The sequence below is a fragment of the Stenella coeruleoalba genome (genome assembly GCF_951394435.1).
Source record: "Stenella coeruleoalba genome assembly, chromosome: 6".
Taxonomy (NCBI): domain Eukaryota; kingdom Metazoa; phylum Chordata; class Mammalia; order Artiodactyla; family Delphinidae; genus Stenella; species Stenella coeruleoalba.
Window position 1 is genome coordinate 108959439 of NC_137151.1, and position 25852 is coordinate 108985290.

A 25852-nucleotide genomic window follows, 5' to 3' on the forward strand; every position below is an offset into this window, starting at 1 on the left:
TTATCCTGGGTGTTGCATTACTTTTAAACCATCCTGTTCTAGAGCTTTCCCTTCTTAGAAGAGCAGCCCAACACTTCATGGAAGAGCCTTCCCTAGGCTTTTATCGTGACTCATTTTTAATTATGGCAGGTGGGCTTAAGCATTTTGCAGTTTTGTATCTTTCCGAGAGCAATGGCTTTTCCTTTTCACATATACTTTTCTTACTGCCTTCCTCAGGTGATGTTAAAGGGACCCATTCTTTGAAAGAGCTGAATGGCCCAGGTGATGGCCCTATTTAGGAGGTTTCAAAATACTCACTAACCAGTACCCAGCGAGAGCAACATACCCACTAGGCCTAGGCTTGAGGCCTAACAGCAAGTATGAAATGCAAATGCTATCTCACCCCCCTCTCTGGTACTCTTAATAATAAGGCAAAGGAAGAGCACAGTTAAGGCCCATGCTGGGTTTAGAACTGTTATCCAGAACCTCTGCAAAGCTTCACAGGCTCCTCAGATGAAGTCCACCGGACGCTGGTGCTGACTCAGCCATACCTAGTTTCCCATCTCACTCCCTTTAAGGTGTAACAGTGCGCTTGAAAGTCCAAGTCAGAAGGCCAACAGAAGGTGATTTCCACAACTTCAACAACTGGTTAAGTGTCTGCAAGAATATGTCCTTTTCAGAAATAACAGTTGAACCAACACAAGGTTAATAAAGGCTTTAATTTCACACACAAAAAACTCTATGCATAATTTAAAAAGGAAACAAAAACCGTACAGGGTACAGAGGAACAGTTCTGCTAAAACACAGATAAAGTGCCGCTCCATACAAAACAACATAAAGAATCAGAATCAAAAGTCACTCTGAACACAAAGAAAGAAAATCACCTCACAAATAATGTGGCCAAAGCTGCCAGCAAACCTAGTAGTGGCTCAACTAGGCAAAGTGTAGGAAGCTTACTTCTGTTCTCCTCTCTGTAGCATAAATAAACAACACTGACAATAGGCCAGAGAAGATGGGGATGGAAGGAAAAGAGAGGGAGGGAAACCTAAAGACGAGAGGTGTGTACAACCACTGTGTCTCACTCTTCCACCCATTCTGTTCTTGAAACAGACCACTTCAGATGACTGCTCTTCTGTTTTGGCAATGGACCTAACGAACTCCAGTCCTGATGCAGACCTTCATCCACTCTATTCTGACACCAGTGGACACGTCTCTACTTCAAACCTCTGCACTTTAAGTCCAAATTACTGAAATCAACTGCTTGTATTCATACTGGCACATTTTTTATTAAAAACTTCAAAACCTCAGACACATAGTACACATGGAAAGGAAAACACTAATTGTGTGTAAATATGATACAACAAAAGAGACTGCCTGAAGTTTAGTAATCAAAGCATGCCATAAAGAAGTCAGTGGTCGTGGTGAGACACCACAAAAGAAACCTGTCACGAAACTCTCAAGGCCTAACAAACTATAGTTTTCCAATAAAATAAATATATATCTTTTTTCAGATGTTAATAAGACATTGATAGAGACAAAATTAGAATTTTGAAGTAATGCACTAGAAAGATGTTAGAGGGCAGAAATCTGTTTAGTTTTTGTACACACTTAAAGAGCATTACTCGGTGTAAAGCAAGATGGGGAGGAGGAAAAAGATGTTTCTGTTTTGGGGGGGGGACACTTTTATGTGACTTGCATCTAGTACTGGGTGTTGATTTTTCTAAAAATCTCCAGGTATACACAAGATCCACATGTACTTGGAGATCCAGCTCTGTTTCCCCGATTTAAAACAAAAGGGCAAAAATGGCTGGATGACTAAGAGCATCCACTGTAGTCGATTTAGACAGAGAAGAAAGAGGAAAAAGGGTAATATTTTTATTTGTTTTAATATTATCTCTGTTCAGTAGATCACAAATGAGTTTACAAACTACCTTTTTCTCCTGTATGTTTTCAACGCCCATGCTCTCTCTACACTCAGAATGCTCCACTACATATGAGATACTGCCAAGAATCTCTTTAATTTAGGTGTTTCCGAATAATTTTCATTATACAACTAGCTATACATGTGTAGAGCTATATTTATAGAGTTACATAATGGTAACTGCAATATGGAAGAATAGGTAAATTCATGAATTCACTTGCTGAGGTTTTAATTCTTAAAGTTTCTCTTTTAGAAGGATTTTACACTTGATCAAGGAGAGAAATAAAGAAATGTCTAGTCTAGTATTTGCCTCCCAGAGTTAATAAACTGATCTTTAAGCATCACTGCATGCTTCTTAAGATGTAAACACATGTACATTTGTTATTGAGCCATTAAGTTAGGCCTGAAATTAACAGACCATGGCAAGTAAACAAGTAGCTCTTGGAATCAAAATATAAATAGAAGAATAATTCATGGACTTGCTTCTTATTCTATCTTGCTGAAACAGAACTTCTGAGTCTGTACACATAAATATATTCCCTACAAAACAGAATCTATCTCCTTATAGGCCTAAATTATAGTCAGGGCTTCTAAAGTGATAGCAGCACCTGGCACATGCAACTTTCCAATCCTCTGTAATAATATTAGGTGATAATAATCAACAAGTTTTAGTTTAGCTTTCCCTTCCAAAAAATTCCAATTAAGATCAGTTGTGTGTAGAACTAAGAACTGTCAAGTTCCAATTCAAAGTCATTTAAAGTAACATATTTGGTATTTTCAATAGGAACATTAGTTATTGTGCAAGCTGCCTGGAACTGAAGCTCTCTGTCCCTATCTAACTTGTCCCTTTCAGGCACCAACATGCCAAATGCCCCATTCCCCAATTCTGAGCAAACTGCACAAAAAATATTATCTACTTGTAATTTTTAAATATATACAGTCAGCTGAAAAAAACAACAAACTCCATCAACATGGTCCAGCTGAACTCTCCACGTATAGTCATTAATCCTTCACTGAACCAAAATGAGAAAGTAACTCTGTAGTGAAAGGGGTAATAGTTGAAGGAGTGAAGGGAGAGAGGAAGGCTGACCAGGCCAAAACAATGGACAGACGTCAAGGAAATTTCAAGTCCCAAACTTGCAAGTATATGAGCAGTGACATAATTCATCTACTTTTTTCAACTAATAATTCCTGCCTAAGACATGAAGAGCAAATCAAATTAGGTTCAAGCCAAGTGTACTTCTAAACCATACACACACACAAGCGATGAAAAGCAAGTCAAACGAGGGTACTTCATGGGCAACCTAGGTTTATGGCATTACATCTATTTGTTTAAATGCCCTAAATGCACCCACTCATGTCAAATCATCCCAATCATTTTTAACAGCATCTCTCAAAAGCTCTCAAATACAGACACAGAGAAGTAATAAACAGCTAAAGAATTTGATTATCACTTCACTCACATATGAGAAAACCAGTTATTTCCAAGAAAAAAATAAAATGGCTCCCCAGTGGAAATAAACAAAAATTTTAAAGCTAGTTTTTTAAACAAGTATTTTCCTCTGCTCTATACTGCTCCTGCATATCCTACCACCGTACCACTTTGGAAGGTTCACTACCTTAACAGGTAGGTAAATGGTAGGAGACAAAGCTTTTATCAGTAGTTAAGCAAAAGTGCTGGGGCCATTTACAATTCAAAGATTCAATATTTTAGAATAGGTTACTATGTCAGAACACATCCAAGTTTCAAGAGTAGGGCTGGAGCTCTCTTAAGGCAATCTTCCAGAAAAAATGTTACATCTTCTGTGATGCTGGACTTAAAAATGAAAGAAAATGTTGAAGGTTTCATTTTGCTATACTTAACTCTGTGTGATCCTAATGATTCCAGGGCTCACAAAATTATTTTAGGAACAAAATTCTACTCTCAAACTCATTCTTTATATGGTTTCACAAGCTGCTTAACCAAGCTGGTTATGTCAGCTGAGTGACTAACATAGCACTTAATGTTGAGCCCATTTAACCTCAACTCAAAGCACCTAAAAAGTAAGATAATTATGCACCTTTGTTATTTGTTAGTTCTTGGAATTACTTAAACCAATGATATTTTAATTCTCATCCTGTTTTAAGGGCAAAGCCAGACAGCAAATGGTTATATGTTTAAGCTTTATCCTATAGCTCATGTGCTTAATTTCACCCTTGAAGCAGGGCTTTCAGCTTTAGTGGTCCAGAGTTTCAGCTTTAACACAAGAATACTCCTCCTGACCTCACTATGTATGGGAGACAGAGATGCTAGCATTCTTCATATTCTCTAGGTAATCTTGTAGGGGAGTCCCAATTGGGACAACATCACTTTCCTACCTCTTAAAGTTTTGGCTGCAGTCTGTTAGGGTAATGCTTGCTCCATGGAAGAATGACACAGAAGAAAAATAAAAGATTCTATCTTCACCATGGTAATAATATAGATGATATACAATGAAAATACTGTGTGAAGGAATCTCTTTAAAGAAAATACAAAGTGTACAATGAATACCAAATGTGGGAACATAACACATTCCAAAGCACCAACAATCCATTTCTTGGGACTGCATGTAAACAGCAAAAGCATTACGAATCCATGAAATAATTTTTTTAAAAAAGCTCCTCAAGTCAGGTGGCAGAAATGTCCCTCCTTTGTCAGGAGGACAAACTGTCATTAGTGTAACATGGAGAGCTGGCTTTCCAGTGAACTTTACTAATAGGAAACACACATGAAAGATTACAAACGTGAGTGAAACTACTCAAGGAACAGAAAAGCTAAATGCCAAATGATATGTATATCTTCACACATTTTTCAGGTGAATGGACTCTTTGACAACTTCATTTAGTTTCCAAACTGCTGTGCTATTAATTCTGAGCAGGCATACTCTGGTGGGCTATCCTAACTCTTTAAGGCTCCATTCATTCCACATATATGTGTGTGTGTGTATGTACATATATATATATTTACAACATGTATTCCTAAGACAAAAGGAAGTGCCACTCTTGTAGGAGAAAAAAAGGATAATCAGCTACAGATGTGAGACCAAAGTTTCCATAAAACAATTAATATGGAGCGTTCTGCAGAATTGCAATTTTCGTCTTTTGGTTTGGCCCTGAGCTGTTTGTTGCTCCCGCATCAAGTAGAGTTCTAAATTCTCCTCGGGCAGAGGAAAGAGAAGTGGGTGGCAGTAAGAGAGAATATGCAGTGCACACTGCCAACCCAGGAGTTTGTTCCTCATGAAGCCTGACGAGTGGTCTTTCCCACTTCCATGCTAAGTGCCTGAGAGGTCTTTTCTGTTTCCAGCAGCTCATCAAAGATCTCCCTTAAAATAAAACAAATAAAAAGTTAAATAGGAAATTCAGTGAACAGAGACAGAGGATAGACAGAAAATAAACATTGATAAAGGCTGCATAATCCCATGATGCCTAAATTTTATTAAATAAGCAGCTCATTCATTTTATTACCATCTTAACCCCATGTGCCGATTCTTAAAAATACTTAGGGGGGAATGGCAATAGCTAGCTTTGATAGAAATGCTATGTAGTTCCTATCCATATAACTCAGATCTGCTAGCTGATACAATGAAAGATCAAAAAGTTTTATGACAGGACAGCTTCCATCATAAAAAGATCTTAAGTTCTATACCTAGATTCTACTGTGTGAGTTAAGAGAAAAAATATTTTGGAAATACCAAGACATGAACCCTAAGCAAAGACAATAAAAATCATAAATCTCAACCAATTAACTGATGGGAACATTTTATCCTTAAAGAAAAAAAAAAAAAAGAATTCAAGTGATTTTTAGCCCACGGCTTCAGATCAGGCAAAGTTTCTTACTTGTGCATATAAAAGAAGATGTAACCACTTCGATCTCGATCACTCTGCACAGAAGCCTCTTGGATTTTAGATACCTCTAGGTCATTATAAGTAAACCAAGCCTGCTTCTTAATGTCGTACACATCACTAATGTAATGACCTGAAATAAATAAAATCTTAAAATTAAGGTTATTTATTTTTTTTAAACGTATTGAAGGGGCTTCCCTGGTGGTGCAGTAGTTAAGAATCCTCCTGCCAGTGCAGCGGACACGGGTTCGAGCCCTGGTCCGGGAAGATGCCACATGCTGCAGAGCAACTAAGCCCGTGCACCACAACTACTGAGCCTGTGCTCTACCCGCAAGCCACAACTACTGAGCCCGTGTGCCACAACTACTGAAGCCCGCGCACCTAGAGCCCACACTCCACAACAAGAGAAGCCACTGCAATGAGAAGCCCGCGCACCGCACCGAAGAGTAGCCCCCGCTCGCTGCATTAGAGAAAGCCCGTGCACAGCAACGGAGACCCAACACAACCAAAACTAAATAAATAAAATAATAAATTAAAAAATATATATGTTGAATTTTTCGCAGGGACAGGAAGCTTCAGAAAGAGAAACAGCCAACCCCATTTCACCTTACTATACCAGGACAACTTTCTTGATAAATATATTTTGTTTAGGGACATTTGGGTCACAGGTGAATAGAGAAATCAAAACAGTTGTACCTATTAACACAATTCACACTTAGTGTGATCAAAGAAAAGATTTCAAAGTTTTTCTTGATGCGTTTAACTCACACCTCACAAAGCTAGGCTCAGAGCAACCCAATAAGGAGTAAATGCTGGCTAGTCCATTTATAAAATGCTAAAATCTTAATGTCCATTTACCTGAAGAAGAAGTGCTACCAATGTGACTGACAACACTGATGAGCCGATAGGAATGAGGAAGATTTCCTGTCTGGAAAATAGAAGTGGGTATGACTTTCAACTCTTCAACTGAATACAAGCAAAACACTAATTTTAAATTTATTATCAAAGCTGACATGGCAAAGTTTCAATGTGTGGGGGGTTAGACTCAATTAAAAAACCCAGTGGTCGGTATTGTTCATATCCTTTAACCCAAGAATTCTACTCCCCAAGAATTTATCTTAATAATGCAAAAGAAGGAAACAGTATATATGTATATAATTATTCACTGCAGCATTATCCATAATAATGAAAATTTGGAACTAACAATACGCTCAGTAATAGTTAAATGGTTACTGGTATATCAACTCAGTACAGTATCATTCAGTTATTGAAAGAAAAAATATGTGGGTCAGCAACATGTTAACTTGTTTTTCAAACTTACATGAAAACACATAACTATAGCTCTATAAAATAGATATGTTAATGGCTAAGTACTGAAAAACAGAATGGAAAAAATGAAAAGAGTTGCTGTGTTGCTGTAGGGATTATGGATGAACTTTTACATTTTAAATATTTTTTGAAATGCTATTAAAATATTATTAGCAGAAAAGTAAAACAAAACTGAAAAGTGATATTCATGGACTTCAGGCAGCACTATAAGATATAATTTTGGGAAGAAATATAGCTATAGGTAAGCCAGACCATTAAAATGTACAAAAACTTTGATGCTGTAATTTATTTCTGGGAATTTCCTTAAAGAAGAAAATCCTAATATAGAAAACATTACAATCATACACAGTTCAGGCAGCACTATAAGATACAACTTGGGGAAGAAATATAGTTTATAGGTAAGCCAGAAACCATTAAAATGTTCAAAAACTTTGATGCTGTAATTTATTTCTGGGAATTTCCTTAAAGAAGAAAATCCTAATATAGAAAACACTACAATCATATACAGTTCCTCTATATTTATTATAATGAAAAAAAAACAACTTAAATGCTCAATGTTAACTAAAAATTAAATAAAATAAATAGCATGTTCATTGATGGAATACAGTATAGCCATTAAAAATAAAACGCTTATAGTCTTTAACAAGTAGGATAAAAACTGTACTTATTCTATGACTTTAAAAGCATACTTGGGGTACTTTGGGGTAGGGATGATAAAAGAATATATCAAATGCTAACAGTAGTTGTGTTAGAATAGTGGGATCCTGGGTAATTAAAATTATAAAAAATTTGGAAAATGGGAAAAAAGCAATTATTTAGGGTAAAAATAGATTTCAAGTGCTCTAGTTAATGTCATCAACAGTTTTTATTGAGTAACAATCAACTATTTTTAGTATTTAACCTTAAAGATAAAATAGTTTTGGTAGAACTGAAGGTGATTTAATATACATATGACTTTGAGAACTATTACTAAGTTATTACCTAACACGCACATAAGGTGATCAGAATGTGTGGGTTTTTTTGTTTTTTTCATTTTGTTTTGAATCTTCTGTGTAAGAAATGAGGAGCAAAGGCCAAGAGAAAGTGAAGACCATTTGATGGCTGCCAAAGGGGCAGAAGGGGACCTGCAATGGACACTGATAGTGGGGCTTTTGAAGATAAGGAACAACAGGAGTAGTACTGACAACTTGACCTACAAAGGGAATATAATATAACATCACCCACCTCAGCATTTCTTTTCAGTTCCTCAGCTTCAGCTTCTGTATACTCCATATCTAAAACATCCTCATTTCCAGAGTCCTCATCAGAGCCCACTGAATCCAGAAAAGAGTTGTTAAACTCTGAAGAACACAAAGACAAAGTCTTGTAAAAGTTCTTGGAATAGACACAAAGAGATACGATTGGGAAGGTACAAAACAGCTTGAAGTACACATTTTATCATTCTAAGAAACATAAAACATATTATTATTAGGGTTCCAATTCACCCAGCTTACTCTAGGGAATAAAAATTCAGGCACCAGTTATCTGTAAAAGAAATGTTCCCTTTTGTTTTAAATATATTTATATGAAAGGGGATAATACTCTTTTAAGAAAGGAATAAAAGTGACAAAAAAATTACAGATAATCCAATTTCACTGAATTCTCTATTATATAAACTATATGTTAGATTTGACACACTTGGTGTATATTATAGGTGCCACCAGCAAACATAAATTATCTGACAGAAGAGAGACCATAAGAAGATCAACATCCTTTCATTTTTTCAACATTAAATCATACTCTGAAATTTAACAAAAATAATGGAAATCCAACCTTAAACTCCTAAGTTTTACCTAGAATACTAAACAAACAAATTCAAGGTCCAATTTTTCTTCTTAATAATGTGTTTCCACTGGAAGAATCCATCTTTACTAATGGCTTCAAATAAAGAATCCCAGGAGCATCTGTGCATAAATGACTCTTTGTTTTATAGAGTTGTTTAAAAGACATGAACACTTAAGAATGGGAAGAACAGGAAGAGACTACAGTATCAAAATTCTGGACTCTGAAATATAGAGGGGTGACTGACTTAGCAGACCTAAGAAAGTCAAACCTAAGCCAGTAATGGAAAAGTTGAGAACCAATCCAATTTGTATTACAGAGTCCTCAAAAGACATACAACTTGGAAATAGCTGGTACCTCTAAAACTGGAGGCTAAGAAGAGGATAAAAATAAGGATTAGGTGGGGCTTCCCTGGTGGCGCGGTGGTTAAGAATCCACCTGCCAATGCAGGGGATATGGGTTCAATCCCTGGTCTGGGAAGATCCCACATGCTGCGGAGCAACTAAGCCTGTGCGCCACAACTACTGAGCCTGCGCTCTAGAGCCCGCGAGCCACAGCTACTGAGTCCACGTGCTTAGAGTCCGTGCTCCACAAACAAGAGAAGCCACTACTATGAGAAGCCCGTGCACCGCAACGAAGAGTAGCCCCTGCTCTCTGCGGCTAGAGAAAGCCCTCGCAGAGCAATGAAGACCCAACACAGCCAAAAATAAAAATAAATAAATTAATTAATTAAAAAAAAATAAGAATTAGGTGAAAGCTGTTTGAGTTACAGACTCCTAGATCCACTTCCCCTTACTTCATGCTCCTGGGCAATGACAGAAGTCAGCAGCTTTGCTCTCTGGAGAGTTGGTAAAACAGTCTCTGGATTGGAGGATTCCAGGCACAGGGGAGTACCATACTGAAAACAGGGGAGTAGGTGACAGTGTGCATATTGAAAGATGAATATAACTCCCATCCCCACCCCCAGCCCTATGCCTATACTTGGCTTCTAGAACTCTGGCAGCCACATCTTTTACCTGTAGTCAAGGGCAAGAGACTAGAAAACTTTCTTTAGGAATCTTACCAGCCCAAGGGAAGGCCTAAAATATTAACATCATCCCCCAAACAGTAAATCCCTGTAAAGCTCAAAGTTGACAAGTCCTAGCTATTCATATACTCAGAGCTTCCAATCATCTTTTTAGTCCCCTACTCTTCTTTTTTTTTTAACATCTTTATTGGAGTATAATTGCTTTACAATGGTGTGTTAGTTTCTGCTAGTCCCCTACTCTTAATCATGAGCCGACAGCCAAGGATTACTAGATAACTGAAAAAAGACTCTAACAAGGAATATAAAGACCATAATAAACACACAGGACAGAGCAATCTGGAGAAAAGAGAATCTATTCAGGGAGATGGAAATGTCAAATAAACAAAAAAATGAACCATATTTAATATCCTCAGAGAGTTGAGATGGTATTACTTCTCTGAAAACCCCCACCCCAAAATGTTATAAAAAAGTAACAATCACAAAAACCACTTCTTGAAAATTAGAAATATGATAGAAATAAAATACTAAAAAAAAGTTTGGAGTTGGTGATAACGTCAGAGAAACTTCCCAGGCAGTACAGCAAAATAACAAAAAAATGGAAAACAGAAGAGATGAGAAAATTAAGAGGATCAGACTAGGACGTCTGAATAATAGGAGTTTCAAAAAGTGAAAAGAGAGGAGGTAGAATGAAGGAAATCAGTGAAAATTTCTTAGAACTGAAGGACAAAAGTTTCTAGATTAAAATAATCCTCTAAGTGCCCAGCAGAAATGGATGAAACAGACACACATCAAGGCACATCACTGTGAAACTTAATCACAATGGAAACAAAGAGAAGATCCTATAAGCTTTCAGAAAAAAAAGATGTCACATCAGAATAAAGAACAGCTTTAGACTTCTCATACAGCAACCCAGCAAACAAGACTTTTGTCATTGCCCAGCAGCATGAAGGTGGGGGGAAACAATGCTTTTACAATGATTGTAAACCCGGAATTCTATATTCAGACCAACTATCAGTCAAATACTGGGGCAGAATGAAACTTTCAAGTCCTCCAAAAAATCTAAGTCACATCCCCTCTTCTTCAAGAAAACTACTGGGGATGTTCTCCATCAAAGCATAAGTACACAAAGGATGAGAAAAGAGTCATACAGGAAATGGGAGATTCAAACAAAAGAGCGAATCAGAGGGAATCCCCCGGAGAATGGTTAGGGAGATCTCAAGATATCTGCGCATGGATGTAGAGGGCAACCAGTCCAGACTGGAACAATATGACTTGAGACAGCCATTCATCACCACCATTGTACCATCTTTTAAATGTGAGGACAGAATGCCTATGTGAGCCTAGCTTGAATTCTTCTTTGTAACTGTCTCAACCATCTGCCAGTGAAACTCTTGCTCTCTCCACCATGCCCTGCTGTCTAGATCAGCCTAGAACACTCATTTTATACCAGCAAAGTGTTTTGCTTTAATCTATTTCTCACAGCCAGAGAAAGACCAGAGTGATCTTAGAAAATACAGTTAGCTCACTTCCCGTGACTACCTGCTCTGGTAGACTTCCAGCACATGGTCCATAAATTAGTTCTGCCAAATGCCCTGACTATGGTGAACCTTATGCTTTTGAATACTCATTCACGACTTTGCTCACTGGCTTCCCCAGAGTGAGCTCTTGTAAATTCACGGGGAAACTGAAGTCACATTATCTTCTCCTAGCAGTCTTAACAGTGGCAGTATTGCTCTGTCATACAGGTGGATTACAGATAGACTGTCCTTGCTATTTCACTTTTCAAAATTAAAAAAATACATTGTTTAGGGCAGCTGTTCAGTTGATGCCACGTGTCCTGAGCTAGTCTTGGAGGTGCTGCCAGGAGTTACTGGACCCTGTGAAGACCACTCCTGGATCTTGGGTTAAAAATCTGTATTCTAATCTGAACTGTGGGAAGAAGGGATGGTTGGTGATATTCCTACTTGAAGGACATCATGTTTTCCAGACTAGCACATGTGCAGACTGTTGCTGTCCTTCACCGTGGAATTCATTCTTCAGTGGCTTCTGCTATTGGGTTGGCCAAAAAGTTTGCAAGATGGTACGGAAAAACTCGAATGAACTTTTTGACCAACCCAATACATCTGCTGCAACTAAAAACACAGTCCAAGGCCCTCCATCCTCTTATTACATTTTTGAATGGGAATCTAAATATGGTGCCCACAACTACCACCCTTTACCTGTAGCCCTGGAGAGAGGAAAAGGTATTTACATATGGGATTTAGAAGGCAGAAAATATTTTGACTTTCTGAGTGCTTACAGTGCTATCAACCAAGGGCACTGTCATCCAAAGACTGAATGCTTCGAAAAGTCAGGTGGATAAAGTGACCTTAACGTCTAGAGCTTTCTACAACAACATGCCTGGTGAATACAAAGAGTATGTTACTAGGGCTTCCCTGGTGGCACAGTGGTTGAGAATCCATCTGCCAATGCAGGGGGACATGGGTTTGAGCCCTGTTCCAGAAAGATCCCACATGCCGTGGAGCAACTAAGCTCGTGTGCCACAACTACTGAGCCGGCGCTCTAGAGCCCGCGAGCCACAACTACTGAAGCCTACGTGCCACAACTCTGAGGCCCGTACACCTAGAGCCTGTGCTCCACAACAAGAGAAGCCACCGCAATGAGAAGCCCACACTCCGCAAGAGAGTAGCCCCCGCTCGTTGCAACTAAAGAAAGCCCGAGTCCAGCAACAAAGACCCAACGCAGACAAAAAAAAAAGAGTATGTTACTAAACTTTTGAACTACTACGAAGTTCTTCCTATGATTACAGGAGTGGAGGCTGGAGAGAGTGCTTGCAAACTTACTCGGAGATGGGGATATACTACTGAGAAGGGTATCCCAAAGATTGTTTTTTGCAGCCGGAAACTTTTGGGGTAGAACATTGTCAGCAATCTCCAGTTCCACACACCCAACCAGTTACAATGGTTTTGGACCATTTATGTCAGGTTTTGAAATCACTCCATATAATGATCTGCCTGTTCTTGAGCGTGCACTTCAGGATCCAAATGTTGTGGCGTTCATGGTGGAACCAACTCAGGGTGAAGCAGGCGTTGTTGTTCTGGATCCAGGCTACCTTGTGGGTGTGCAAGAGCTCTAAACCCAGCACCAGGCTCTGTTTATTGCTGATGAAATACAGACAGGATTGGCCAGAACTGGTAGCTGGCTGGCTATTGATCACGAAAATGTCAGACCTGATACAGTTCTTCTAGGAAAGGCACTTTCTGGTGGTTTATACCCTGTATCCACAGTGTTGTATAATGATGAAATAATGTTGACCATTAAACCAGGGGAACATGGTTCTATGTACGGTGGCAATCCACTAGGCTGCCGAGTGTCCATCACAGCCCTTGAGGTTTTGGAAGAAGAAAACCTTGCTGAAAAATGCAGACAAATGGGTATCATCTTGAGAAATGAACGCATGAAGCTACCTTCTGATATTGTAACTGCTGTAAGAGGAAAAGGATTATTAAATGCTATTGTTATTAGAGAAACCAAAGACTGTGATGCTTGGAAGGTATGTCTGTGACTTCGAGATAATGGACTTCTGGACAAGCCAACCCATGGTGATATCATCAGGTTTGCACCTCCGCTTGTGATCAAGGAGGAGGAGATTCTGGAGGCCATGGACATCATTAACAAGAACATCTTGCCTTTCTGAGGGTGGTGACAGTTTTCAGTGGCGCCTGGTAGCCAGCTGGAGACAGGCAGTCAGTTGACATCCTGTAAAAAGCTCTGCGTTTCTGTGCTTAATGCAGGTATATTCCACTCCCTTGTGGCAAGGGCTTTTAAAAAATATATGTTTTCAGTTCATACATAATAGAATGACACTTATAAATGTGCAGTGTGCTGTGTAACATGACTAAAAGAATGTCCTGGCATCTTATATTCAATTAAGTGGTTTTGTGTGTGTGTGTGCTTTCTAAGGTGAGATGCCTCTCTCTATATAGAAAGCCTTTTAATCAAGCCCCTCAGCATAGTTTATATATGTTTTAATAATTTCCTTGCTGGTATAAATGTTTGTATTTGAAAAAGTTATATGAGGGTATTACACAGAAGACTTGCTTAACCTTATAAAGTTGAATCATAATCACCGAATTTTAGGAAGGATTAATGGTTAAGCTTACATAAAATCTACTAGATTTAAGTAAACTCCATATTGGCCAGCACCAGGATGTACTCTATGAATGTCATTATTTTGAATTAAGAATTAATGTTTAACATTTCCAGATTATGTTTTAAGTGTTTGATATAATTTGTAAAAAGTGTTTATTTTCAGTGTTTCTTTAACTTTAAAATAAAGCTCATATTTAAAATGTCAAAGAAGTATTGTTTAGGAGTATGAATATGCATGGTAACATTATTATTATTTTTTAAATGTAAGCTAATGATGAATACAAATTTTAGAACGGTGGTTTCCTTTGGGAGGGAGGGAAGGGAAGGCGTATACAGGTAACTTCTAAGGTTCTATATCTTTACCTGGGAGGTGTTCAAATTTGTTACTGTTATTAAAAATAACAAAAACATTTTATATGCTCTTCTGTGTGTGATACATTTCAGCATATTAAAAGAATGTAATTAATCTCCATACCTTGAAGACTTAACTCCGTAGCTCTTTTGAGGTCATCATCTTCTTTCTGTTCCCAAGCCTCCTAAACGGATAAGAACAAAACTAAGGTATTTAAAGAAGTATTGATTAAACTTATTTAATGAGGATAAAATCCACTGCTCTGAAAGTATTTGCTAATGTTTTCTATAATCTTATGGATGTTTGGAACATGACCTCTTGAGGGATGTGGAGAAGTTCTTTACTTTTTCCAACACTGTCTTCCTAAAACAAAATCCTGGGGGTTAAAAAGGCTTAAATGCTATCTTTTCTAGTTAGTGATGCTTGGCTTGCCAACCAAAAGCCATTCAATGTGACATTATGATGTAATTCCCTTTTCTTCTAACATGTATGAGATACCTGGAACATAGCAGATACTTAGTGAATAGCTCTCTTTTCTTCCCCTGATTTACAGGATTTGCCATGTTCCTTGGTATAAATACTCCTACCATGGCCAATTTTAAGCTACCAATGTGACTATGAATGCAGATTTGCGAAGTATGTATAGTGGGCTCTCCTAAGCTGACAGGGAGCTGGCTCTAGCACAGACCCTATGCCTATGACATCAAGATAAACAATATTGGGCTTCCCTGGTGGCACAGTGGTTGGGAGTCCGCCTGCCAATGCAGGGGACACGGATTCGTGCCCCAGTCTGGGAAGATCCCGCAAGCCCCGGAGCAGCTGGGCCCGTGAGCCATGGCCGTTGAGCCTGCGCGTCCAGAGCCTGTGCTCCGCAACGGGAGAGGCCACAACAGTGAGAGGCCCGCGTACCGCAAAAAAAAAAAAAAAAAAAAAAAAAAAGATAAACAATATTTCCGCAACATATTATTCACAGATTTCTCTTTTTATTCTTGTTAAAGAAACCTAAACACGTAAAAGAAGCTTGGTAAATACTAAATGAATGCTGCTGACTGTTGCTTTTCTAATACATACGAGGTTTTCTTAGAAAAAAATTGTACCTCTGAAAATGTCTCAAAGATGACTCATTATAAAAGGAATAGGAAAATGTTTATTACAAAAAAAAAATTTCCCTCTCATTTTCAGAGAAAAGATAACTTACAAAGGATGTATGAGTAAAAAAAAAAAATTGTTTTATACTTTTCTCAATTCTAGACTTGTTGTTAAAGTTACTTAAATGTATAAGAAGCTTAGAATGAGCTATTCTGCATTATAGTCCTGGGAGCAATAATACTGTGTTCAAGAAAGTTACAGAGGTGATCTCTAAGAGGAAATATGATTACTTAAATTTATCCAAGTATATAAAGTCTATGCTGAAACAAGGTAAAGGACTCTCTTTTAGTAATTAATAGAATGATGCAGGTATACCAAACTAAAGAAACTTCATCTCATGATCCTATCCTCATATCTGAGAAAAATAAGATAGTTTTAAATGGGTCAGCTGACAAGAAAAATATATGTCTTTTGTCTAAGAAAAGGAGGGTTGCTGAATTTTTTCTTTTTCTGCACTATAAGGAACTATTGTTAAGAAACCAAACCATGGCCTTTTACACTAAGTTTTCTATAACAAATGATTACTATATGTTATTTGTAAGATAGTTTGACATATACACATCTTGATGACAAGGCAACCAGGGAGGTACTTCTTATAAATATCAATAAAAGGATACAGAGCAGGTGGCTCTGAAATAGTTTTAAAGCAGGAGTTCTCAACCTTGGCTGCACATTAGAATCACTGGGGGAAGTTTTTCTTTTTTTTTTTTCTTTAAAAAAAAACCCTTATTAAAAAAAAAAAAGAAATCTAGATGCCAGACCACACTCCAGATCAATTACATCAGAATTTCTGAGGGGCAGAACAACCCAGGCATCAGTATTTTTTTAGAGCTCCCTAGATAATATTAATGTGCAGTTTAAATTAAGGCCCAATATTCTAGTGACATTAGATCTCTTAATCTGATATTTGCAAACACTAAAATTGTGCATTCATTCTAGGGAGTCTTGGCAAATTTTTATTACTAACATGTATTGTATAGGATTAGATAACCATCAAAATATCACCTTTTAGTCAGATACCTCAGCTGACTGCAACAGTGCAAATTAACCAGCTTTGGCAAATATAAGCATAAAGAACTAAAAATTGAAGAATAGACAACTACATAAAGAAAAGAGCAGATAAATGTTAGTCTATGACTAAAATCTAAAAATTCAGATAATATTCCTGAGAATTTTATGTTCAAATAATTCATAGGAAAGGATTCATATTGTGAGAAAATGACCAAAACAAACATTTTGCCTTAAAATATTAATGATAAAATCATCATGGTATACCGGCTGTTTCAACTGCTTGCAAAATAAAGTTGGACTAGGGATGATCTCTAACAACTCGTCTTGCTTTAGTGTGCAATAAATTATAGTAATAGGAGGTAACCAACAAGACATTTTTTTGCATTTAGGTTTTTTAAAAAAGAAAAAGGACCAATGTTTCTGTTCCAAACCCAAGGCAAAAGCCCCAAACAAGTTTACTTTGTTTTGGTGGCTCAGTGGTTCACCGTATGTAAATCACCTGGAATAATGCCTGACACATAGTGCTTAACAAATGTTTTTTACTATTATTATTGTTCTATTTCTTGGAAAAGATAGGTATGGAGAAAGTAGCAATATAAATATCTCTTACTTGCTCTTGAAGGCTCTGAGCCAATGCCTGCTGAAGCTCTTGTTCCTCCCTTTCACGCTCCATATCATACTGCTGGAGCCAATCAACCTCTCCTTGAGTTCCTTCTGGAGTTTTGTTTTCTTTATTCTCATCACAGTCTTTAGTTATCTCGGTAAAACTGGCAGGATCTGAGGAAGCAGAACATAACATAACTGGGATATCCTCTTATAAACTGAACTCTGCACTAGAGTGTCATGCACTGTTCAAAGAGTAATGTATCCTAACCTCAGACATACCTGCTTGGGACACACAATCTCACCTTACTACATATCTAGATCAGGGTTTCTCAATCTCAGCACTACTGACATTTTGGGTGGGATAATTTTTTGTTTGGTGTGGGGAGAAGGGCTGCCCTGTACACTGTATAGTGTTTAGCAATATTCCTGACCCCTACGTACTACATGCCAGTAGCAACCCCACACTCCCCAGTTGTGACAACCAAAAGTGACATTGTCAGATGTCTCCTGGGGGACAAAACTGACCTTGGTTGAGAAACACTGACCTACAGCAATGGTTCTGAAACTTAAGCAATCATCAGAAACACTATGGTTAAGGATGGAGAAGAATAAATAGCCATATTCAAAGGTCATGTCACATGACCAAGTACTAGGAATAAAGTATTGTTTAGGGTAGATGAAGTAAGAATTAGGATAGAATACTTAAGCTAAGTACTGAGATTTTCCCATTTATTACACTGTATGTCATATGAGCGTTTTTACATTAATTATCAAATGAGCCTTGAACATATTCTAAATCAAAAGAGCTACATAAAATATGTAATAAACATCTCATGTAGCATATAAGTATATGACAACATATATATTTAAAACATTCATCCAAGGAGGTAAGAAAAAATATTAACCTTTTATTTCTTTCTGTTCATTCTCAATTTCTAGATTATGGCTAGCTGGAATAATAATATTATTATTATAAATATTATTATTATTATAAATAATATAGGCATAATTTTGTTCTAGTTATCTGAATTTCATTATTTTTAATATAGGTAAGAGTGGGGAGAAGAGGAAGGAACTTCCTTCCCTCCCTCCCTTCTCAAACACTTTACAAAGCAAAAATTTTCATCTTAGTAAGTTAAGGAAATTCTCATAAAAAGAATTCAACTGGTTAACAAGAACTACCTTTACAGATTTATTTCACATGGATTGTTTTAAAATTACTAAGTGCTCTTTACCTGCCCCAATACTGCATTGTAACCATTTAGATGGTAGATAATTTTCTATAGCACAGACAACTCTGAAGCTTACAGCATCTTGGTTTTAGACTCTAAGTCAGCAACTAGTCATCATTTTTTAATTGAACTGACTTGCTGACTGAGTATTTATCATTGAAACTAATTCTGAATGTTCATTAAAAGAGGAAAAGAAACTCAGGATATTATTAAGTGCAAAAAGCAGTATGATTCCAATTAAAAAAAATTATACTCCTCCATTCTTGGAGAATGTAATTTTCCATAGCCTCCAAGGGGCAGCTCTGTGGCGTATAAGATCCCACCTGTCCCTCTGGCCTTAGCTTACTGGACCAGGAATGAATATCTGAAAGAATCAACCAAATCAGACCACTTCTGGAAATTTGGAACCATGATATTCAAAGTTAGTTGATGTTGAGCGTTTCAAGTGGAAGAAAGATTGGGGAGTTGAGGCTGGTATTTTAGGGCATAAGATGAGGATTATTACTTTTATTATCAAAACATACTCATAAAAAGAATGTGACAGAGGCACAATTTTTCTTAATCAATAATTTTCAGCACTCAATGTACCAATGTACCTCACACAATCCTAGTATTACACTAGCAATTAATCCATGTGATAGAAAACAGATGTAAGAAAGTTTACTTTAAGATGCTAAAAATCAATATACATCTGTCTTCAGGACAAGATTATCAGATGGATACAAAAAAACATTTCAGATCTAGGAACAAATATGACCATGAAATAAAAAACACAGAGGGGAACCATGTGTTAAAACTCAAACATTCTTATACTAAATATATCATCTGCCGCTTCTCCCACCCCAAATGAAAGGTGCTCCTTTCCTACATTCTATATTTCAGTCACTGGGATCACTGTCCACCCAGTTTAGTTGTTTTTTTTTTTTTTTTTTTTTTTTGAAGATAGAAACCTGGGAGTCATTTTGACTTCTCATTTATCCCTTCATATTACATAAATCGTTATTTCCTAATTATCTTTCGAATCCATCAACTGTTTTTCTTTCTTTCTTTTTTTAAAAATATTTATTTGGCTGCGCTGGGTCTTAGTTGTGGCACGTGGGATCTTTTTTTTAGTGTGGCATGCGGGCTCCTTTTAATTTATTTTTTAGTTGCGGCATGCAGGATCTAGTTTCCTGACCAGGTATTGAACCTGGGGCCCCTGCACTGGGAATGCAGAGTCTTAACCACTGGACCACCAGGGAAGTCCCAACTGTTTTTCTTTTCAATGCCAAAACCTTGGCTTAGGGCACCATTAACTTTTGGTCTGGACTACTGCAATAACTGCCTAACAGGTCTCACAAGATACTTAGGTTCTTCTCTAATTTATGTGCTACACTGCAGCCAGAAATGATCTTTTTCAAATATAAATCTTTATCAAATACTTTTTCGCTTAAAATTATTCAGTAACTTCCTAATGCTTTTGAAATAAAAGTCCAAACTCCTAAACATGGTTTTAGGCCATGTAAAAACTGGAGACTGCATAACTCTCTAGTCTCAACTTTTTGCTTTTCCCCCTCAACACTATGTTCCAGCCATGCAGATCATTCTGAACTTCTGTAGGTCCACTAACTTACCATGGCCTTTCTCATGTCTGGGCCTTTGCATACACTCTTCCTCTCCCTTTGACTAACAGTAAAACCCTACTTAACCAGTATTCCTTCCCTTCCTCAGCTGATTCATGAGACAACCAATCTGATGAGCCCCAAATATTTACTGAGACTCTACTATATGCCAGGCACTGCTAAAGAAGCTGGGGATATAGTGATAATTAAGGCAAGATGGCCCTTGCCCTGAAGGCGCTTAAGTGCAAAGCTTCTGAGATGAAAATGAGCTTAGCATGAGGGACACAGAGAGAATGCTAGTATGGCTAAAACAGAAGAGTGAAAGAGGGGGAAAGTAGAGATAGACCATGGTGAGAAGCTTGGATTAAGTGTAATGGGAAATCACAAGTTTTAAGCAGAAGGGTGACCGTGATTTAAGCTTCAGAAAGATTATGTTGGCTGCTTTGTTCATGAAGGAAGGTCTGTAGTGGGGCAAGAGTGACGGAAGAGACATTAGGAATCAACTGTAGTGGACCAGATGAGAGATGGAAGGCTAGAGTTACAGCTATGAAGACGCTGATAAATGATTAAATTCAGGATATATTTCGGAGGTACAGCAGACTAGACTTATTGATGGACTGAATGTAAGGTGTGAAGTAAAAAAATCAAGGGAGACATATTTTTTGGCCTGAGTCAAAAAATGGTGGATGGTAGTACCATTTGCTGATATGGGGCAGGGTTATGGGGGGGCGGGGGGCAGTTAAAAATTAGACAGCCAAATGGACATTTCAAGTAGGAATTTACATGTGTAAGTTTAAAGCTCAGGGGAGAGATCCGGGCTAGGGATATGAATTTGATATTTCATCAGTATGTGAGGTTATGGTAATGTCTGAGATCACTCAGGGAGAGAACTTTAGGAAAAAAGACAGCTAAGGACAGTGTCCTGGGAATACTCCAACAGTTAGAGGTCTGATGAGGGAAGCAAAAAACAAAACCATAAACCCTGGAATGAACAGTTGGTTTAGTAGGAATAAAAAACCATGGCAAGAATAGTTTATAGAAAAAAGTTTATAAAGCTTTAAATGTTAAGGAGGGAGTGATGGATTGTATGAAAATTGCTAATGCAAACTTTATAAAGACCATTTCAGTGGAGTGGTGGGGATGAAAGCCCACTTGGAGAGGGTTGACAAGAGAATGGGAGATGGTAAGAAAGTAGAGGGAATGAGTAAAACAACTCTTTCAAAGGATTTTTCCAGGAAGGGAGCAAAGAAAGGGAGCAGTGGCTAGAGGGAAACACAAGGCCATGAGAGTTTTAAAAAGATGGGTGATGTTAAGGCATACCAGGAATAATTTAGAAGAGGGAAGACCTGATGCAGAAGAGAAAGAGTATCATTTCAGGAGGGAAAGTCTTTAGAAGGCACAAGTAGATGAGATCTTGGATATGAATGGAGGGATTGGCCTTAAATAAGAAGAGGGACATTTCCTCCATAACAAAGGTGAAGGCAGAGTTTTCATCTGACTGCATCTATTTTCTTTGAAAGGTATACAGCTAAGTTATGTGCCTAGAGCATGTGTGGAAGGAGAACTACAGATTTGAGAAAGACATGGAGACCAAGAAAAGAAATTTACTAAGGAACTATAACAGAACTGACTAGTAGCATGTAGTGCCCATGTAAGAGCATGGTCATGATTTTGAGGAAAGTATAGTCAGCACAGTTTGGGGACTTTTCTCCAGCAATCTTCAGCTGCTTGGGTGTAGGCATGGAATAAGAAGCTGGTTGAACTGGGAGATGGGACTTTGTTAGGTGACTGAGAGAAGAAAACAGAGGAAAGAGATAAAAGTACCAAAATATGGCATATAGGCTGGGGAGGGAAGTGGTGACAAGAGGGAGGTGATGAATAGCAAAAAGTAGAAGACAATGGATTGGAAGTCTTAATGAGATCAAGTAATTGTTGAAATAAGAATATGATATTAGGTGAGCTAGGGGGAGAGAAGGGTTAGAGAAGGATATTTGAAATTAAGATTTCAAAGGTGGTACATTTATTGATGATGACAAAGTCTAGAGAAGTGGTTCTCAAACCTCAGCATGCATCAGAATCAACTGGAATCAAAACACAGAATGCTGAGTCCCACATCCAGAGTTTCTCACTCAGCAGGTGTGCAGTGGGGTCAAGAATGGCATTTCCAGCAAGTTCCTACATGATACTGATGGCCAGGAGACACACTTTGAGAGCTACTGGTTTAGGGTATGAGTTTTGGCAGTTATCAAGATGGGGTAGAAGAAAAGTTCTTTGGAAATAAGATTAGGAATTGAGAAACCAGGCTGTTGAAATGGTCACTTATGAGGATGCTGAAAGCCCTAAGAATGCTGATGGGCATGGAGTGACTGGACGGTAAAAGAGAGCTACAGACAGAGATAATAGGTGGCAAAGTCTGAAGTCACGTACCAAAGGAGCTGGGGTTTTTGTAGGATGAAAGAAGACAAGCAGTTGGAAATGGCAATGAGCAACAAGGAAAAAACCATCTCCAGGCTCTGAAGTTTTAGGGTATGGGGAAAAAAACCCAGCTTATACTTAAAAGAATAGTAGGACAATCCATAATGGGAGTCTTTCAAAGAAAAATTGGCCTGACTAGGGACTAAAGGGACCTAACAACCAAATGCAGGGGGTAAGCTTTGGGTTCTAGATTTTTTAAAAAGTGTAAAAAATATTTTGGAGATAATTGGGTAAATGTGTATGTGGGCTATATATTAGAACTACATATAGAATTACTGTTAATATTCTTAGGTATGACAATTGTTATATAGGAAAACTTCCGTGTACTTAGGAGAGTCAGGCTTAAGTATTTTAGGGTGAAGTATTATGATACCTGCAACTTCAAATGGTTCCATTAAGAAAAGAGTGTGTGTGTGTGTGTGTGTGTGTGTGTGTGTGTGTGTGTGTGTACGCACGCACGCACACGCAATCTCTAAAGATGGCCTCCAATGAACCATGCCTACAGGTATTCTAACTCTGTGTGGTCCACCTCACAGTGAATCTGGGCAGGTCCTGTGAGTGCTTTAATGAAATGTGGTGGAATTGATTCTGTCCCAATTTTGAGCCTATACATTAAGGAGGCCTGGCAGCAGCCTCTTTTGTGCTTTTGGGAGCCCTGAGCTATCATGTAAGAAGTTTGGCTACCATGCTGAAGAGGCCATACAGGAAGGGAGAGGCCCTGAGATTACATGAAGAGATGAAAAGCTGAGGAGAAGAGGGGAAGGGAGATGGCCAGGGAGAGGGGACCAGAAGAACAGAGAGGATATCTAGCCAGCTCAGCTGACCCTTCTAACCAACACAACCCATGTGCCAAGGTGAGCCATCTTGGATGTTGTAGCGCAGTTAAACCCCAGCCAACATCACACAGAACAGAAAAAACTAGCAGCTAAGACCAGTCAATCCACAGTAATGAGATATTAAAATTACTGTTGTTGTAAAGCACTAATTTTGGGGTAACTGCTGCACAACTACACATACACACAGGGGCAGTGTGGAAGGGAGAGAAAAAAATGTGACAAAATGTTAATGAATCTATGTGAAGGGTATAAAAGTGTATATTGTTTTATTCTTCAATTTCTCTCTGGATTTGAAACTTTCAAAATAAAACCTTATGGAGGGTTTGATCACATTTGATGTTCCTTAGAATTATTATTGATTTTTAAAGTATGATAATGATATGGAGGATAGGTTTTTGTAAAAAGAGTTCTTATCTTTTAGTGATACTGAAATTCTTACTGATGAAATGATCTAGTATCTAGGATTCACTTCCAAGGGCAGTGATTGTAAGTTTAGTAAGAGAAGGGGACTTCATAAGGGTACTTGCATCAAGAGGTAAAAAAAGGTGTAAAGAAAAAAGAAAAAAAAAGGAAACATCTATATACAAAAATCATCAGCTTTTTGTTTCCAGTTAAATTGAGGAAATACTCTTATTTTACTTGCACATAAAATAATTCAAAACTGAGGAGGCCCTAACAACCCCAAGAATACAGAAAATAATTTTGTGATATACTACTATTCTCTTCATCTCCAAAATCCTAGGCTTGATATACGGAAACACGTTAGCTAGCTACCTAGATACAGATACTAAAGATATAGATACTAAAGATATCAGGAGAAAATATTAGACTTGGCCCCAGGAAAAGGAAGTGAAAATTTTCTACTTAAAAAATCTTAAAATACCCATAGTGCAAGGCAAGGAGGCTCAGCTCTGTTGTTTGAAGTGATAGCTTGAGAAATAACAAAATATGAGTAAAAATTACCACAAAAATAATTTTTATCTGTATAGCGCTTTACATAATATGTATATACTATCTAACATTCTACCCACAACTATCTGAAGTAGGTCTGGTAGATTCCCCATACAGAGGTAAGAAAACTGAGTATCGAAGAGGTTAAATTACCTATTTAGAAATTTATAACTAGTAGGTGGTATAGCTAAGACTAGACACCCAAGACTCTCTTAGTTCAGTGGTCTTGCCACCATTATGAAGGGATGAACCCAAAGAAGAATGGAGAACTTAAATTATTTATACATTAAAACTTGGTATAAGTTCAGATATACAAAAATGAAGAATTACACAAATTTCTGAGAGCAGTGGTGTGAAAAAAGTGACCAAAAACTGACACAAACATTTTTTTTTTTTTTTGAGGTACGTGGGCCTCTCACTGTTGTGGCCTCTCCCGTTGCGGAGCACAGGCTTCAGACGCGCAGGCTCAGCGGCCATGGCTCACGGGCCCAGCGGCGGCCGTGGCTCACGGGCCCAGCCGCTCCGCAGCATGTGGGATCTTCCTGGACCGGGGCACGAACCCGTGTCCCCTGCATCGGCAGGCGGACTCTCAACCACTGCGCCACCAGGGAAGCCCTGACACAAACATTTTTTAAATGCACAAGAATACTAACTTTTCTTTTGATGTACACCTAAAGGGACATGGCATACTTTACCACTAGCCTCTGGATACTAACTCACAATATTTGCTTCTCATTTTTTTAAACTGTTAGAAAAAAAAAAGCACAAAAATATTATTAGCTCTGTTATTCAGATCCATCTCACCTCCCATTATGTAGAAGTCATTTGTTACTATAAAGCTTTGGAACACAGCTGTGCTTGTTTAACAGATGTTTATTTTCATTAAACCTACCGGGCTCTGTGACTGTTTTTGGCTTCTCAGTTTCCACAGGGTCTGGATTTTCAGACATTTCTTGAATATCATCTTCTGCAAATCCGGTATCAGGGCTGCTGGTTGGTTTATCATCATCTTCATGACTGAGAGGTGGTGAAGCTTCTCTTTTACTTATCTCTAAAACAGCTGCTAGAAGCTCTTCTTCACTCATTCCGTCAAATCCTGAGTTTTCCAATTCAGACTTACCAGGTTCTAGTCTGCAAGATTTTGAATCCTGAAGAATAGAGCTGCTTTTAGAAGAAACCAGAATGCCTACAAATATAGCAATCTTGTAGTTTAAAGTGATAGAGACTCCCCTGGTGGCACAGTGGTTAAGAATCCACCTGCCAACGCAGGGGACACGGGTTCGAGCCCTGGTCTGGGGAGATCCCACATGCTGCAGATCAACTAAGCCTGTGCAACACAAGTACTGAGCCTGCGCTCTAGAGCCCATGCGCCACAACTACTGAAGCCCGCGCGCCTAGAGCCCCGTGCTCCGCAACAAGAGAAGCCACCGCAATGAGAAGCCTGCGCACCGCAACAGAGTAGCCCCTCCTGGCTGAAACTAGAGAAAGCCCACGCACAGCAACAAGGAAGGAACGGACGGAGGGAGGGAGGGAGGGAGGGAGGGAAGGA

At 38.2% G+C, this 25852-nt stretch overlaps 1 protein-coding gene and 1 pseudogene across 8 annotated transcripts in view; one reads left to right on the forward strand and one right to left on the reverse strand.

Annotated features, from left to right (window-relative positions):
* Positions 1–340: 340 nt before the first annotated feature.
* The window catches only part of USP37 (ubiquitin specific peptidase 37), a 90637-nt gene continuing 65125 nt past the window's right edge, over positions 341–25852 (reverse strand). For 6 of the 7 annotated variants that reach the window (XM_079925220.1, XM_079925219.1, XM_079925217.1 and 3 more), the window contains 7 exons: positions 25196–25451; positions 17213–17379; positions 14566–14626; positions 8315–8430; positions 6620–6689; positions 5756–5894; positions 342–5241 (listed from right to left, as the gene is read on the reverse strand). In XM_079925220.1, coding sequence (XP_079781346.1) covers positions 5154–5241; positions 5756–5894; positions 6620–6689; positions 8315–8430; positions 14566–14626; positions 17213–17379; positions 25196–25451 — 897 coding nt within the window. In that variant the 3' untranslated portion in view covers positions 342–5153. Of the gene's footprint in view, positions 5242–5755; positions 5895–6619; positions 6690–8314; positions 8431–14565; positions 14627–17212; positions 17380–25195; positions 25452–25852 lie in introns of all 7 variants that reach the window. The other variant, XM_079925221.1, reaches the window with a different exon arrangement.
* LOC307188274 (ornithine aminotransferase, mitochondrial-like) lies at positions 8447–13815 on the forward strand (annotated as a pseudogene). Its single transcript has 2 exons — positions 8447–12358; positions 12702–13815. The product of its transcript is annotated as an ornithine aminotransferase, mitochondrial-like (transcript).